Source organism: Ursus arctos, unplaced genomic scaffold (genome assembly GCF_023065955.2).
Source record: "Ursus arctos isolate Adak ecotype North America unplaced genomic scaffold, UrsArc2.0 scaffold_19, whole genome shotgun sequence".
NCBI lineage: Eukaryota > Metazoa > Chordata > Mammalia > Carnivora > Ursidae > Ursus > Ursus arctos.
The window spans coordinates 22173624-22186780 of NW_026622863.1; the positions used below are offsets into that span (position 1 = coordinate 22173624).

General features: G+C 48.6%; 1 protein-coding gene across 1 annotated transcript; it reads left to right on the forward strand.

Annotated features, from left to right (window-relative positions):
• Positions 1-6555: 6555 nt before the first annotated feature.
• Positions 6556-12159, forward strand: LOC113251731 (uncharacterized). The gene is given in 6 exon segments (XM_057314190.1): positions 6556-6810; positions 8640-8978; positions 8980-9008; positions 9334-9577; positions 10072-10211; positions 11036-12159. Coding segments are annotated over 5 exon segments (1245 nt in total). The 5' UTR covers positions 6556-6810; positions 8640-8672; the 3' UTR covers positions 11562-12159.
• Positions 12160-13157: the final 998 nt, after the last annotated feature.

Below are 13157 nucleotides of genomic sequence, written 5' to 3' on the forward strand. Positions count from 1 at the left end.
AACTTTCTAACACGTCTTCTGGTGAACATACGGACACATTCATTCAGGATATATCTGCCATGTGGAATTAGTGGAGGGATATGGAATTGCTGAGTCACAGTGCTGTGGCTTTCAACTGGAGTGGATAACGCCAAGCAGTTTTCAAAGAAGTTGTACCAATTCACATTCCCACCAGCAACGCAACAGGGTTCTGGTCGATCCAAATCCTTGCCAAAATACCGGTATTGTCGGTCTGTTTCACATCAGCTTTCCCTTCTTCTTAGATTGCTTTCTTGAGACTGTATTCACATACCATACAACTCACCTATTTGAAGTGTACAGTGGAATGATTTTTCATATCTAATCTACTTTCTGCCTTTATTAGCTTCTCTATTCTGGATATTTCATATTCATGGCATCTTATTAGACGTAGTCTTCTGTGATTGGCTTCTCCAACTTAGCATAATTTTTAGACATTCCCCCACGGTGTAGCATATCTCTCAGTACTTCATTCCTTTTGGCCAGATAGTATTCCATTTTATGGATATACCACATTTTGTTTCCCATTCATCAGTTGACTCATCATTTGGGTTGTTTCTACCTGGTAGCTATTACGAATAATGCTGCTCTAAATGTTTGTGTACAAGTTTTTGTGTGGACATGTTTTTATTTCTCTTGGAAATACACACACACACACACACACACACACACACACACACCCCGCTAGGAGTAAACTTGCTAAGTTATACGGTAACTCTTCTGGTTAATCATTTGAGGACCTGCCAGACTGGTTTCCAAAGTGGCTGCCGCATTTTACATTCCTACCAGAAGTCCGTGAGGATTTAGATTTCTCCATGTCCTCGGCGACATCTGTTATCCGACTTTGGTTTTCCAGCCCCCCGCCCCCAGTGCGTGTGAAATGGCATCTACTTTGGGTTTGATTTGCATTTCCCTGATGGCTAATGATGTTGAACATCTTTCCATGTTTATTGGCCTTTCAAACATATTCCTTGGAAAAATATCTCTTCGTATCCTTTGCCCATTTTCTAATTGTTTGTCTTTTTCTGTTGTTGTTGAGTTGTAAGAGTCCTTTTTACATTCTGAATGCAAGTCCCTTAATGGCTTTATGATTTGCAAATATTTTCTCCTATTCTGGGGCTTGTCTTCACTTTCTTTGTTCTTTTGCACGTGGCTATCCAATTGTCCCAACACCTTTTGTTGAAAAGAACCGTTCTTCCCACCACTGGATGATCTCGGCACCCTTGTCGAAACTCAGCCAAGCATAGATACATGGGTCAATTTATGGACTCTCAATTCTGTTCCATTAATTTCTATGTTTGACCCTCTCTTGATTACCATTTCTTTGTAATAAGTTTTGAAACAGGAAATTATGAATCTTCCTACTTTATTGTTGTTCTTGATTGTTTTGGCTATTCCAGGTTCCTTGCAATTCTGTATGAATTTTAGAATCCACTTGTCAATTTCTACCAAGAAGTCAGATGAGATTTTTATGGGGATGGCACTGAATCTGCAGATCAATCTGGGGAGTGTTATTTAACATACTTCACATACATACTTAACAATATGAAGTCCTTTCATGCATAAACATGGAGTGTTTTCCCATTCGTTTACATCTACTTTATTTTTTTTAATTTGTTGTTTGTTTGTTTTTTTAAGTGGTCTCTAGGCCCAACATGGCGCTTGAACTCACAATGCCAAGGGCAAGAGTCTCATGCTCTACCGACCAAGGCAGCCAGGTGCCCCGATCTACTTTAATTTTTTACGACAATGTTTGGTAGTTTTCAGAGTATAAGTTTTGGACTTCCTCTGTTTGGGAGCCTCCAGCCCATGAAGGGGTCCCAGGAATTATCAAGTCCAGAACTGAGTCTGTGTTTTCTCTTTTTTTTTTTTTTTGAGATTTTATTTATTTATTCGACAGAGATAGAGACAGCCAGCGAGAGAGGGAACACAGGCAGGGGGAGTGGGAGAGGAAGAAGCAGGCTCACAGCGGAGGAGCCTGATGTGGGGCTCAATCCCATGACACCGGGATCACGCCCTGAGCCGAAGGCAGACGCTTTAACCGCTGTGCCACCCAGGCGCCCCATGAGTCTGTTTTCTTGAGCAGCACCCGTAGATGCAGAGGCGGCCAGGCACACTGGCCAAGCTCCTCTTAGTGGGGGTCCTATGTCTATCCACCATCCATGGCTTGGTTTTGGCTACATTCTCCTGGCCTCTAGGCTTTCTCAGTGCTGGTCATCTATGAATCCTTGTTAGCCAGATGGTCCCAGAGATTCCTTAATAGTGCCATCCCGACAAACACACATTCTCCGTGGGTCTGCAGCTACTACCTTTGATACTGTTTGGGACAGAGAAGGGTACCTCCCCCCATGTTTGATATACCCTGGTGAGAATCATCACTGACCGGCTTGGGCACAGGATCTCAGCTCAGTGAGAGGATTCCTTCACCCTCACAGGTACCCTCTACTGCCCCCTGTGGGTGGGAGGTCACATCAGAACGCTGGTAGGTTCAGAACCAGGCCCTCTACCTCCCACCCCAGGCCCAACTGCTAGGTCAGCTCCAAGCAAGTCTCCTCTCTCTGAGACTGTGACTTCACCCTATGCTCTGGCCTCTGAGAACACTCCACCTCACTTGTCAGACATGCCTGTTTATGTGTAAAGTCCAACAGTGGACCAGATGGGGCTTCAGTCTTCCTCCCCCCAAAAAAGAGGATGCTGGGTGACTCAGAACAGAAGCCACCTAGAGCTATGTATCAGAATCACAGATTCTTAGCCCTAAGATAATGTTGCACCAAAGCCACCTGGCTGACCCCACCCCCCATTTGACATCCCCTGTGCCCCACATGAACATTGGATGGAGCCCACGTGAGTCCAGCTCACACTCCTCCCCATATGGATCAGGTGAAAGGTTGTTTCTTCCTCAGGGAGATGTGGCAGGAGTGGAGCAAGGTGTTAGCAGGACCAAACCTTAAGGCCCACCCAGAACTGGCCAAGTTGCGGGGTGCCTGGGTGGCTCAGTCAGTTAAGCGTCTGTCTTTGACTCAGGTCATGATCTCAGGGTCCTGGGACGGAGCCCCATGTCAGGTTCCCTACTGAACAGGGAGTCTGCTTCTCCTTCTCCCTCTGTCCCTCCCCGCACCCCACTTGTGCTCTCTCTTGCTCACTCGCTCTCAAATAAATAATTAAATAAAATATTTAAAAAAGAGAAAAGAACTGGCCAACTTGCTGCACAGCTGAGTGGAGTAATCTATATGTGACTGGCCCCCAGGCCTGGAAGGTAGACCCACAGTCTTGTCTGCCTTCTCTACCACTCTCTTCCCTTGTCCTCCATCCCCTGGCTTCGCCCTTGCTTTGAGTGACACATGCTTAGTGCATTAAGGTAAACCAACCTTGTCAGAGCCTAGGCAGAAGAAACAAGCAGCTCTGTCACCTCCCCTAAACGGGACTCCATACTCTTATTGATACGGCCACACACAACCTGCAGGGGAGGCTGGTAGAGTGAGGTAACGAGAAGGGGAATGTGGTCCAGGAAGAGGGTCATGGTCCAGACCAGATGGAGCTACTGGTAGCCCCTACTTTCTTGGTCCTGCCTTCCTTGTCCTCCCATCCCTAGCCTCTTGAACCCCACACTGATAGCAAACTCTCCACTAATGTTTTTTGTTTGGTTGTTGTTGTTTTGTTTTTGTTTTTTTAAGTAGGCTCCACACACAGCGTGGAGCCCAACGTGGGGCTTGAACTCACAACCCCTAGATCAAGAACTGAGATGAGATTAAGAGGGTCACCCAACTGACTGGGCCACTCAGGCGCTCCCTCCAGTAATGTTGTTAAGGAAAATATGGAAAATACAGACAAATTAAAGAAAAAAATCAAGGTCACTGATGACTCTGCAACTCAGAGGCAACCACTGACACCATTTTGACATTAATCCTTCCTGTTACTTTAGACATATTTGGAGTGTTTTGGTGTGCACTCTCCATGGCTAATATGTAATTTCAAATTCTGCCCTTTTCAAGTTATTAAACCACATCAGCCTTTTCCTAAGTACTGGTGACAACAGCTGACATAATGGGTTTTCCCTGTTTTAAATGCCTTCCCTACATTAGCCTATTTAACCCTCACCACAACTGTATGAGTTAAGTACTACTCTTATGCTGATTTTACAGACGGAGTAACTGAGGTTCAGAGAAGGTAAGTGATTTTCCCAAGGTCACACAGCTTATGAATGGCAGTGCTGGAATTCAAACCCAGCAGCCTGGCTCAGAACCTCCACATTAAGCCATCTGCTGCTATAAAGTCTTATAGAACAAGCCATTACTGACCATGTAACATATATGATATAATGTAGATATAACATCCCTTCCTCACCCATCCCTCTGGTCACGTTGGGGTGAGACTGCTGCCAACAAGGCTACAGGACACTCATCACATGCACAATTTTTTTAAAGATTTTATTTTTAGTTATTTGAGAGAGAGACAGCACAAACAGGGGGAGGGACAGAGGGTAAGGGAGAAGCAGGCTCCCCACTGAGCAAGGAGCCCAACTTTTTGCTGCCTGCAGCTGGAGATGTAAGGGTGTGCTCAATCACACCAATTCAAATGCTATTCCCAAAACCAGATGCAGCAACATCTCCCAGAGGTGTTTGTAAATCTACTTTCCTGACGCAACCCTGAGATTCTCATTCAGAGGTTGGGCCTAGGAACCTGGGTTCTAACAATGATTTCCCCCACATGATTCCGATACACAGCCAAATTCAGGGATACCTGGATCATATTTGCTTTCTCTCATTTGCAGAGTGAGCCCCAGGGGACCAGGGGACAGAACAATTCAGTTTTGATAAAGGAAAGGAAGAAATGACAAGGGTGCTTCAGGAAAGGGCAACAGATGTGAGGCCTAAGTGATGACTGGCAACGGGAGTGGGGCAGGATGAGAGCCCAGAAGAGGAGGAAGTGCCCATAGGTAGAGGTCAAATTCAACTTGGTCTAGTTCATATTTAGTCCAAGAGCTGGGTAAGGTGTAGATCTACTTGTAGTGCATCCGTGTGCCTGTGTGTAATATGGGAATGTATGCCACAGTATGGTTACATACTGTAATCTTTATATGACACTTCTTACATACATACGCATGCATGCATACGGGTGTGCATTTAGCTCTTGTATTTCTGCATGTTCATTGTACATGAGCTGAACTTATATGTGTCTATGTATGTATAGATTTGTATGTACATGTGAGTATTAATGTAAGTAGACATATGAATGAGAATGCCTACATGTGTGATGCCAGGTAAATGTTAGCAATAAGAAAGAGGTATGGTAATAGCAATATCAGACAAGTAGAATCAAAATAAATGACACAATGATATTGACATTAAATGATACATTAAATGACAGAAAATAATTTATATAACAGACATGAACCTTTATGCACCTACCAACATAGTGTTGAAATCTTAAATCAAATAATGAGAGAGAAAAATACTGAGAGAAACACAGAAAAAGTGGGCAAATACGCAACTGTGAAAAGCTTCAAGCTATGACTGATGCTATGGCAGATGGGCCAGAGTTCTTTCAGGCGCCACAGTGATCCTTCTCCTTTCTTCCTAGGTACCCTGCACACCAAGGAACCTCTAGTGGTTACCAAATATGGGACATTCTAAGGAAAATAGATGCACGTGGGAAGGCACCAATCACTGTCTTCCTAGGAGTCTCCTTCTCCAAACCTCTTGTGGGTGCCTGCAGGTTTCCTGCCCCAGGGCCCCCAGAATCCTGGGAAGGAATCAGAAATGCCACCACCTATGCCCCTGCATAAGAGCCAAAGGACTACTTGTCTGGGAAGTGGGCAAACCCTAAGGAGCGCAGTGGACCTATGCCTGCCTCTGGGTCAGGGTTTGAACAACTCACTGAAAAGAGTACACTGTGTGGCCATAAGCGGGCCAGGGCCCCGTTCTGGGCCTCAGTTTCCAAACCTATATAATGAAGTAATTGGCCCAGGTGGTGTTTAAGGCACTGATAATTCTGTTCTTGGCTCTCTCACAGGAGAGCTCCAGGTAAGAAGGAGGTGCTCACTGATGTGCCCTGGGACCTTCTGGGAAGCTGAGTTCTCCTAAAAATGTGTGAGGAGCAGTCCGTCCTTCCTTCCTTCCTTCCTTCCTTCCTTCCTTCCTTCCTTCCTCTCTCTCTCTCTCTCTCTCTCTCACACACACACACACACACACACACACACACACACACCATACTCAGTTAACCCTGAGCTCTTCCCTCTCACTTAGGGCTTAAGCCCAAGGACAAGTCCACATGGGACATCCAGCCCTTCGCTGCAGAAGGAACTCCAAGATGGAGAGGTCACAGGCTAAGGTTCAGTTTCAATGTCCCAGAATCTTAATGCAACCTCTAGCAGGGCTCAAACCCTGAGTCACATGAGCATGGTGAGATAATGACTGCCCTTTGAAGCTCTGGGCTTGGGAATTTACCCAGAACAAATGTGTTTATTATTTACTCAGACCACTGAGTAACCCACTGTCCAGAATATTCTGTGGCAATCATTAACAATCAGCTGGATAAAGCACTGGGTTTAGAAAAATGTCTACTGTAGGAACCTGGGTGTCAGCTGATATTAAAAACTACAACCACCGGCGTGCCTGGGTGGCTCAGAGGGTTGAGCGTCTGACTCTTGATTTCAGCTCAGATCAAGATCTCAGGGTTGTAAGATCAAGCCCTGCACTGGACTGCACGCTGGGCTCTGCGCTGGGTGTGGAGCCCGCTTAAGATTTTCTCTCTCCGTCTCCCTCTGCCCCTCCCCCATCCCACACACCACAGGTACGTGCGCTCTCTCTCTCTCTCTCTCTCTCTCTCTCAAAAAAAAAAAAAGTGGAGGGGGTGCCTGGGTGGCTTAGTCGGTTGAGCAACCAACTTTTGGATTTGACTCAGGTCATGATCTTGGGATCGTAAGATCAGGCCCGCCAAGAGCTCTGCACTCAGTGTGGATTCTGCTTGAGAGTCTCTCTCCCTCTGCCCCTTCCCCTGCTCATGTGCATTCTCTCTTCTCTCTTTCAAATAAATAAATAAATCTTTTTAAAAAAAGAATGTTAAAAAAAAAAACCTACAACTACCAGCCTGGGTGTCTAATTGTTGAGAACAGGGCATCCACTGTTAGAACATGAATGGCTGTTACTAGAATGCTGGGGTGTTAGTCATTAGAACAATGACCACCACTGAGAGAAGCCCAGACATTCTGAACACTCTGTGATTGTTATTTGGAATCCCATGGGTCAGGTGATAGAACATGGGATAGCCATTACTAGGGCCCCAAGGATCAGGGGTTTAGAGATTGGGGTATCCATGGCATCGAAGTCTGGGTGTCAGTTGTTGGAACATTGGCCATGAGCTGTCAGACAATAGCTGTTTGGAACACAGAGTGTCAGGTACAAGAATTTGTGGATGGCTTAGAACAGACTACAGGGTGGTAGTTAAGAGGGGAAGAAGACTAGTGACTAGTTTGGATAATGACTAGTTTGGGGCCAGAGCAGCAAGGGAACAAGCAGAGAATGGAGCAGAATAGGCAGTCAAGGTCTCCTGTAGCCAGTCAGATGGGCCCAGCTCCAACTATTGAGAACAGCCACTCCCAGGGCTGGGCCAGCAGGGAGAAAAGGTGAGGTGGCCCAAGAGCCAAGCTCCACAAATGTCCACATGGGTGCCAGGACTCAGATAAATCCTCTTCCATCCTTGCCCCTGGGGAGTGCCTGGTTGCTTGGGGAGAAAAACAACCAAATGAAACAATTCCAACCCAGTACTATAGTCAACACGCATAGAGCTTTGCAGCTTTGCGGAAGCACAGAGGGAAGTGCCCAGCAGAGGGGGCACCACTTGAGGGGGGGGGGGCTTAAACATGAGTAGGAGTTTGCCAGGCAGAGGAGAAAGCATTTGGCAGAGGGGACAGAGCAAAAGGGCTTAGAGGTAGGGAGGCAAGGGTCTATGTGTATCTGGAGGAAAGGGTGGCCAGAAGACAGCTAGATGGAGAGGGCCTGGGGCAGTGCAAGTGAATCTGGATCTTATCCTGAGCAGGGGCGGGGGCGGGGGGGGGTGATTTTTAAGGAGGGGAGCGGAAAGGTCAGGTTTTTGTTTTCTATCAATCCTCTGTGGAGGATGAGTTGGAAGGGATGTAAAGAGGGTGGGGCAGTGTCCTGGCCAGAGGTGGTAATGGCCTTTGCAGGGCAGCAGCTCTGGAACAGAGGAGGAGGCCTATTTAAGAGCTGTTTGGAAGGCAGAACAGAGACTGAGGGGAAGGAGAGGACATGAAAGACAGAGAGGTGCCCAGGGCACCCAGGTTTCTAGCTTGACGGCACCAACAGGGTCTCCAACAGGAGCAGAGAACCTCTCCCCACACAGACTCATGAGGCCAGGCTCAAAGCAGAGGGGTGGATCTTGGGCAGGCCAAGCTGCCTCCCACCCCTGGACCCTATGGCTAGTGAAAGCCACTCACATACAGGCAGATAGCCGCGCACGCGCGCGCACACACACACACACACACACACACACGGCCTAAATTTTGCTTTTGGTTCTATTCCCTCAACTGCAGGAACTGGGTTTGCAACCATTCTCCCCTTTATGGGCATCACACTGAGCCCAAATTCATATCGTGCCCGCAGGGATCTTCAGGACGCCTGGGGCAGAACGCCTCCATGTATCTCAACACGCGAAAACAATACAAGTGGCTGAGCTTCAGCGAGGACGTTCCGTACCTGAACGTGCACGCGGCAGTGCGTGCGCGTGGGGACGCTCTGCGGCCGCTGAGTATTCACGTTCATCTGTGCGCCGCCGGGCTCAGCCACTCCACCGCCACCCCCCCACCTTCCGCTCAGGCCTCGGCTTTCCACGCCCGGGTGATAGTCCGGTTCCCAGGAGGCGCCTGCCTCGTGGGCTCCGCTTCCATATGCGATGCCTCCGAACTCGCCGCCCGCGAGAAAGTGCTGCTCATGCTGCTGCAGCCATAGGCTCGGCATCCTGGGCTTCCTGAGGTAGGCGGGGCCGGGGACCTGCACGGGGGACCAGGGACCTGGCTTCCTCCGGACTCAGGGCAAAGGAGGCGTGGACAGGGTGGAAGGATAGGGGAGGGGGATGTGGGGGCATGGCTGCAAGAGGTGCGTGCAGGAGTGCCGCCTAACTTCGGCCGACCCTCCATACTGCGACGGAAAGGGACCTAACTCTAGGGAAAGAGGGATAGTCCCAAGACCAGGTGTCTTAGGGACGCGGCGAGGCGAGGCCAGGCAGAACCAGGCAGAATCCCCGGAGCAACCAGGCGGTCGGGGTTCCGGACGCTGATTATAAGCACCGCACTCCCAGCGCAGGCGACAGGCAGGCCGGCGGGAACTGGGCGCTGCTGGACCAGGTGGCGGCTCAGGGCTGGGTACAAAAAAATATCGCAGCCTTCGGTGGAGACCCAGGCTGTGTAACCCTGTTTGGCCAGTCTTCGGGGGCCATGTGTATCTCGGGACTGGTGAGTGCAGTGCCTGGACAGACGCAGCACAGACTCAGTTCCGCGCGTTCCCATGAGTGCATCCTTCACCGCACAGACCCACGTGCAGATGTAAGTGTACAGGACCATTCCGGTCCACAGACCTGCCCTCGCCCCTGCCAAGGGTACCACTCCGCCCAGGGGTAGCACTGATGAGAAAACCAAGCCAGTCCCAGGGAGGACAATGCTGAAAGTAGGGATACTCATTCAGTCCGTGGTGGGCCAGAAAGATCACCCGGCACCTCCTGCCTCCCTACCTCCTACCAAAGCTCTATCCGAACAGAGTGCACCATCTGCCCTATGGGCAAGGCTGGGGCCCAGACCAGGCCTGGGAGTCAGGGGCCTGGGTTGGAGACTGTGGGGCAAACACTGACCTGGAGTGTGCCTGGAGTGTGGGTGTAAGGTCAGGTACCCTCTGAGGGCTACATTTGGGAGGTGACATGGGACCACATCGCACAGGGCTTTACCTGCCACAGTGATAATACTGAAATGCTTGAACACTTTCTATGTGCCAGACACTGTTCTAAGCCCTTGTATTTATTCATTTATTTCCCTCAACAATCCAGAAAGAGAAGTATCCTTTCTACAGTTCTACAAAAAGAGAAGTTTTCTCCATTCTGCAGATGAAGAAATTGAGCCCAGAAAAGTTAAGCAGCCTTATTCAAAATACATTGGAGAGCAGAGAAAGATTTGAGGCAGGGAAGTGACACAGCCAAGTGTGTGTTTAGAGAGATGGCTCAGTGAGCTGAACTGGGTTGGGAAGAAGTAAGAGCAGAGGCCTGGAGGCCAACTGGAAGGGGAGGTGGGGTATATCCCAGAGGAGATGATGAGGGCTGGCTCTGAAACAGAAGCAGGAAGAATGGAAAGTGGAAGGTCACTGCAGAGGGATGCAGGAGGTCAGATGGACAGGATGGGGCAGCTGAGTAGACGGGTTGGCAGAGGTGATAGGAAAGGCCCCTAGGGCTGAGTGGATAGTGTGGGGTGAGGGATGCCACCTCTCCATTGAACGATGCTAAGGAGCTACGCAATTCCTAATCTAGAATGTTCCCGAAAATGAAAGCCTTTCAGTATGGAAGCAATAGTGGAAGGAGCAGGGTGGGATGTTAGCATGACAGGTCTGTCCCATGACCACACTCTTCATTCACTCATGCATTCATAATGCTCTGTTTTTTGCAGCCCTATATTGGGAGCTGGAATTCAAGAATCTTGCAGACATGACCTTCATCCTCCAGCAGCTTGTTAATGTTATAACAAAAACATTAAGTTGCTGTACTGGGGGGAGCAGAAGATACTATGAGCGCACACAGGAGGTGTCTGACTGAGCCTGGAGGGGCAGGAGGAGCTTCCTGGCAGAGGTGACATCTGGGCTGAGCTTTGGCTAGCCTTGTGACTAGTCTCTCATCTCCACATTCTCTCTCCTTTCTATCCATCTCCCTTATGACACTCAAGAGATCTTTCTGAAATACCATCAGACCAAGTCACTTACCTGCTTAGAACTCTTCATGGCTTCCCTCTGCCCCCAGACTAAAGTCCCAACCCCTTAGCCTCTTGGCATGAAAATCTTCAAAATCTTTACTGTGTCATCTCTCCACATCCATCCTCTTCACACACCCCACATTTTTCTTGTAACTTTACACTCGTGCTTCCTCCAAAAGCCCTGGTCCTTCGTACCTCCAATGCTTTGCACATACTGTTCCCTCCTGGAAGGGCCTGGAAGGCCCTTACCACCACATACTCTTCTATTTTTCTTAAAGGTCTAAATATCATCTCTGTAAAGAATTCTTGGACCCCAACTTCCAAAGGGAAGGTGACTCAGGGTAGGGTAAGAGAAGGAGGCAGGGTGAAGACGAGCATGAACAATCCTCTTTCCTTCCTCCTTCTGGGCAGAAACCCCAATGGTGGGAAGTTGCCCTACTGGCCACACTACAACAAGGAGGAGAAGTACCTGCAAGTGGATTTCACCACAAGGGTGGGTGTGAAGCTCAGGGAGGAGAAGATGGCCTTTTGGATGAGACTGCACCAGCATTAAGGACCTGAGAAGCAGAGACATTTTTGAGGGTGGTTATGCAGGGAGGGAGCCTAACAGATTGTCCCACCACCTAAGCCTTGGGGAGACTGACCATGGACACACCTGAGACAAGCATCCTGCCTTCCCCAATGTAAGACCTGCAGAGGCTCCCTCCTATCTCCAGGCCAGAGCTAGAGCCTTAGCCTCTTGTTTGGGGCCCTGCACTACCCTCTTCAGCCTGACATCCCATGATGCCCCCCTGTCTCACTGAAGTCATCAGGTTGGGCCAGGTCCTTTTCCTGCTACGCTGTGCCCAGCTACCCAGCCTCAAGGGCTGGGCAAACCTACTCTTCCTTCTCCAAATCTTCCCACCCTTCAAGGTCGACTAGAATCCACTTCTTTTGAGAAATCCACCCAGACTGCCACTGCCCCTAGCACTGCACCCAGCTTGTCATTTTCCAGTCATCCTGCTCAACCTTGTGCCTGTTCACATCACATTGGCCTGAGGCCTTGGGCAGGTTACTTGTTACGTGGAGTGAAGCTTAGATAGCTTAGGATCTTCTCTCCCTCCCCTACTTGCCTCCCCTCAAGGTCCCTCCAAAGCCTGGACAAAGGGATGGTCCTCAATAAAAACATGTTGACTTCACCTGAATTTCTCCATCTGTAAAATGGTTGAGTGAAACAGATGGCATCTTGATTTGAGCCCTCAGAGGAAGGGTGTGTTGCTGCCTGCTCCTCTTTGGGCTGAGCCTGCTTTGCTACACTCAGTGACGGGGGCTGTGGCAATTTGCCTGGGTGGCAAAACACCTGGCTTTTTTCTTCATTGTCTCAAGTGTGCCCCTCAAGGACACCCATACTCCATGTTCACTTGTCCATGGGTTTCGGTCTTGGTGCCACATCCAGACTCCTCACTCTGGCCTCTCCTACAACTCGACCTGGGCACACCCCAGCCTGTACCACAAGTTTTTTTGGTTTAGTTTAGGCTTTTTTTTTTTTTTTTGGTAAAATATATATAACATAAAATTTACCATTTCAGTCACATTTAAATGCCTGATTCAATGGTATTAAATACATTCATGTTGTTATGTAGCCATTGCCACCATCCACCTCCAGAATTTTTTCATCATCCCAAACTGAAACCGTATATCCATTAAACAGTAACTCCCTATTTCTTCTCATCCCCAGACCCTGGTACCCACTATTCTACTTTTTATCCTGTGAATTTGACTATCCCAGGTACCTCACAGAAGTGGAATCATACAATATTTGTCCTTTTGTGTCTGGCTTATTTTGCTTAGCATACTGTCTTCAGAATGCATCCATGTTGTAGCATGGATCAGAATTTCATACCTTTTTAAGACTGAATAATATTCCATATTTTGTTTATCAGTTTATCTGTTGATGGACCTTTGGTCTGTCTCCACCTTTTGGCTATTGTGAATAATGCTCCTATGAACAATAGTGTAGCGTCCCACAGGTTTTATGCCCCAAACTACAATGTTGCTTAGTCTCTATTCCTAGGGCTTCCTGAGTTCCTGAGAGAACTAGAAGCTGCAGAGAGAGGTGGGGGGCAGGGGCCCCCAATCTTCCATGCCCCAGCATCTAAGCCCCAAAAACAAAGGGATGGTTGGATGAGGGGGACAA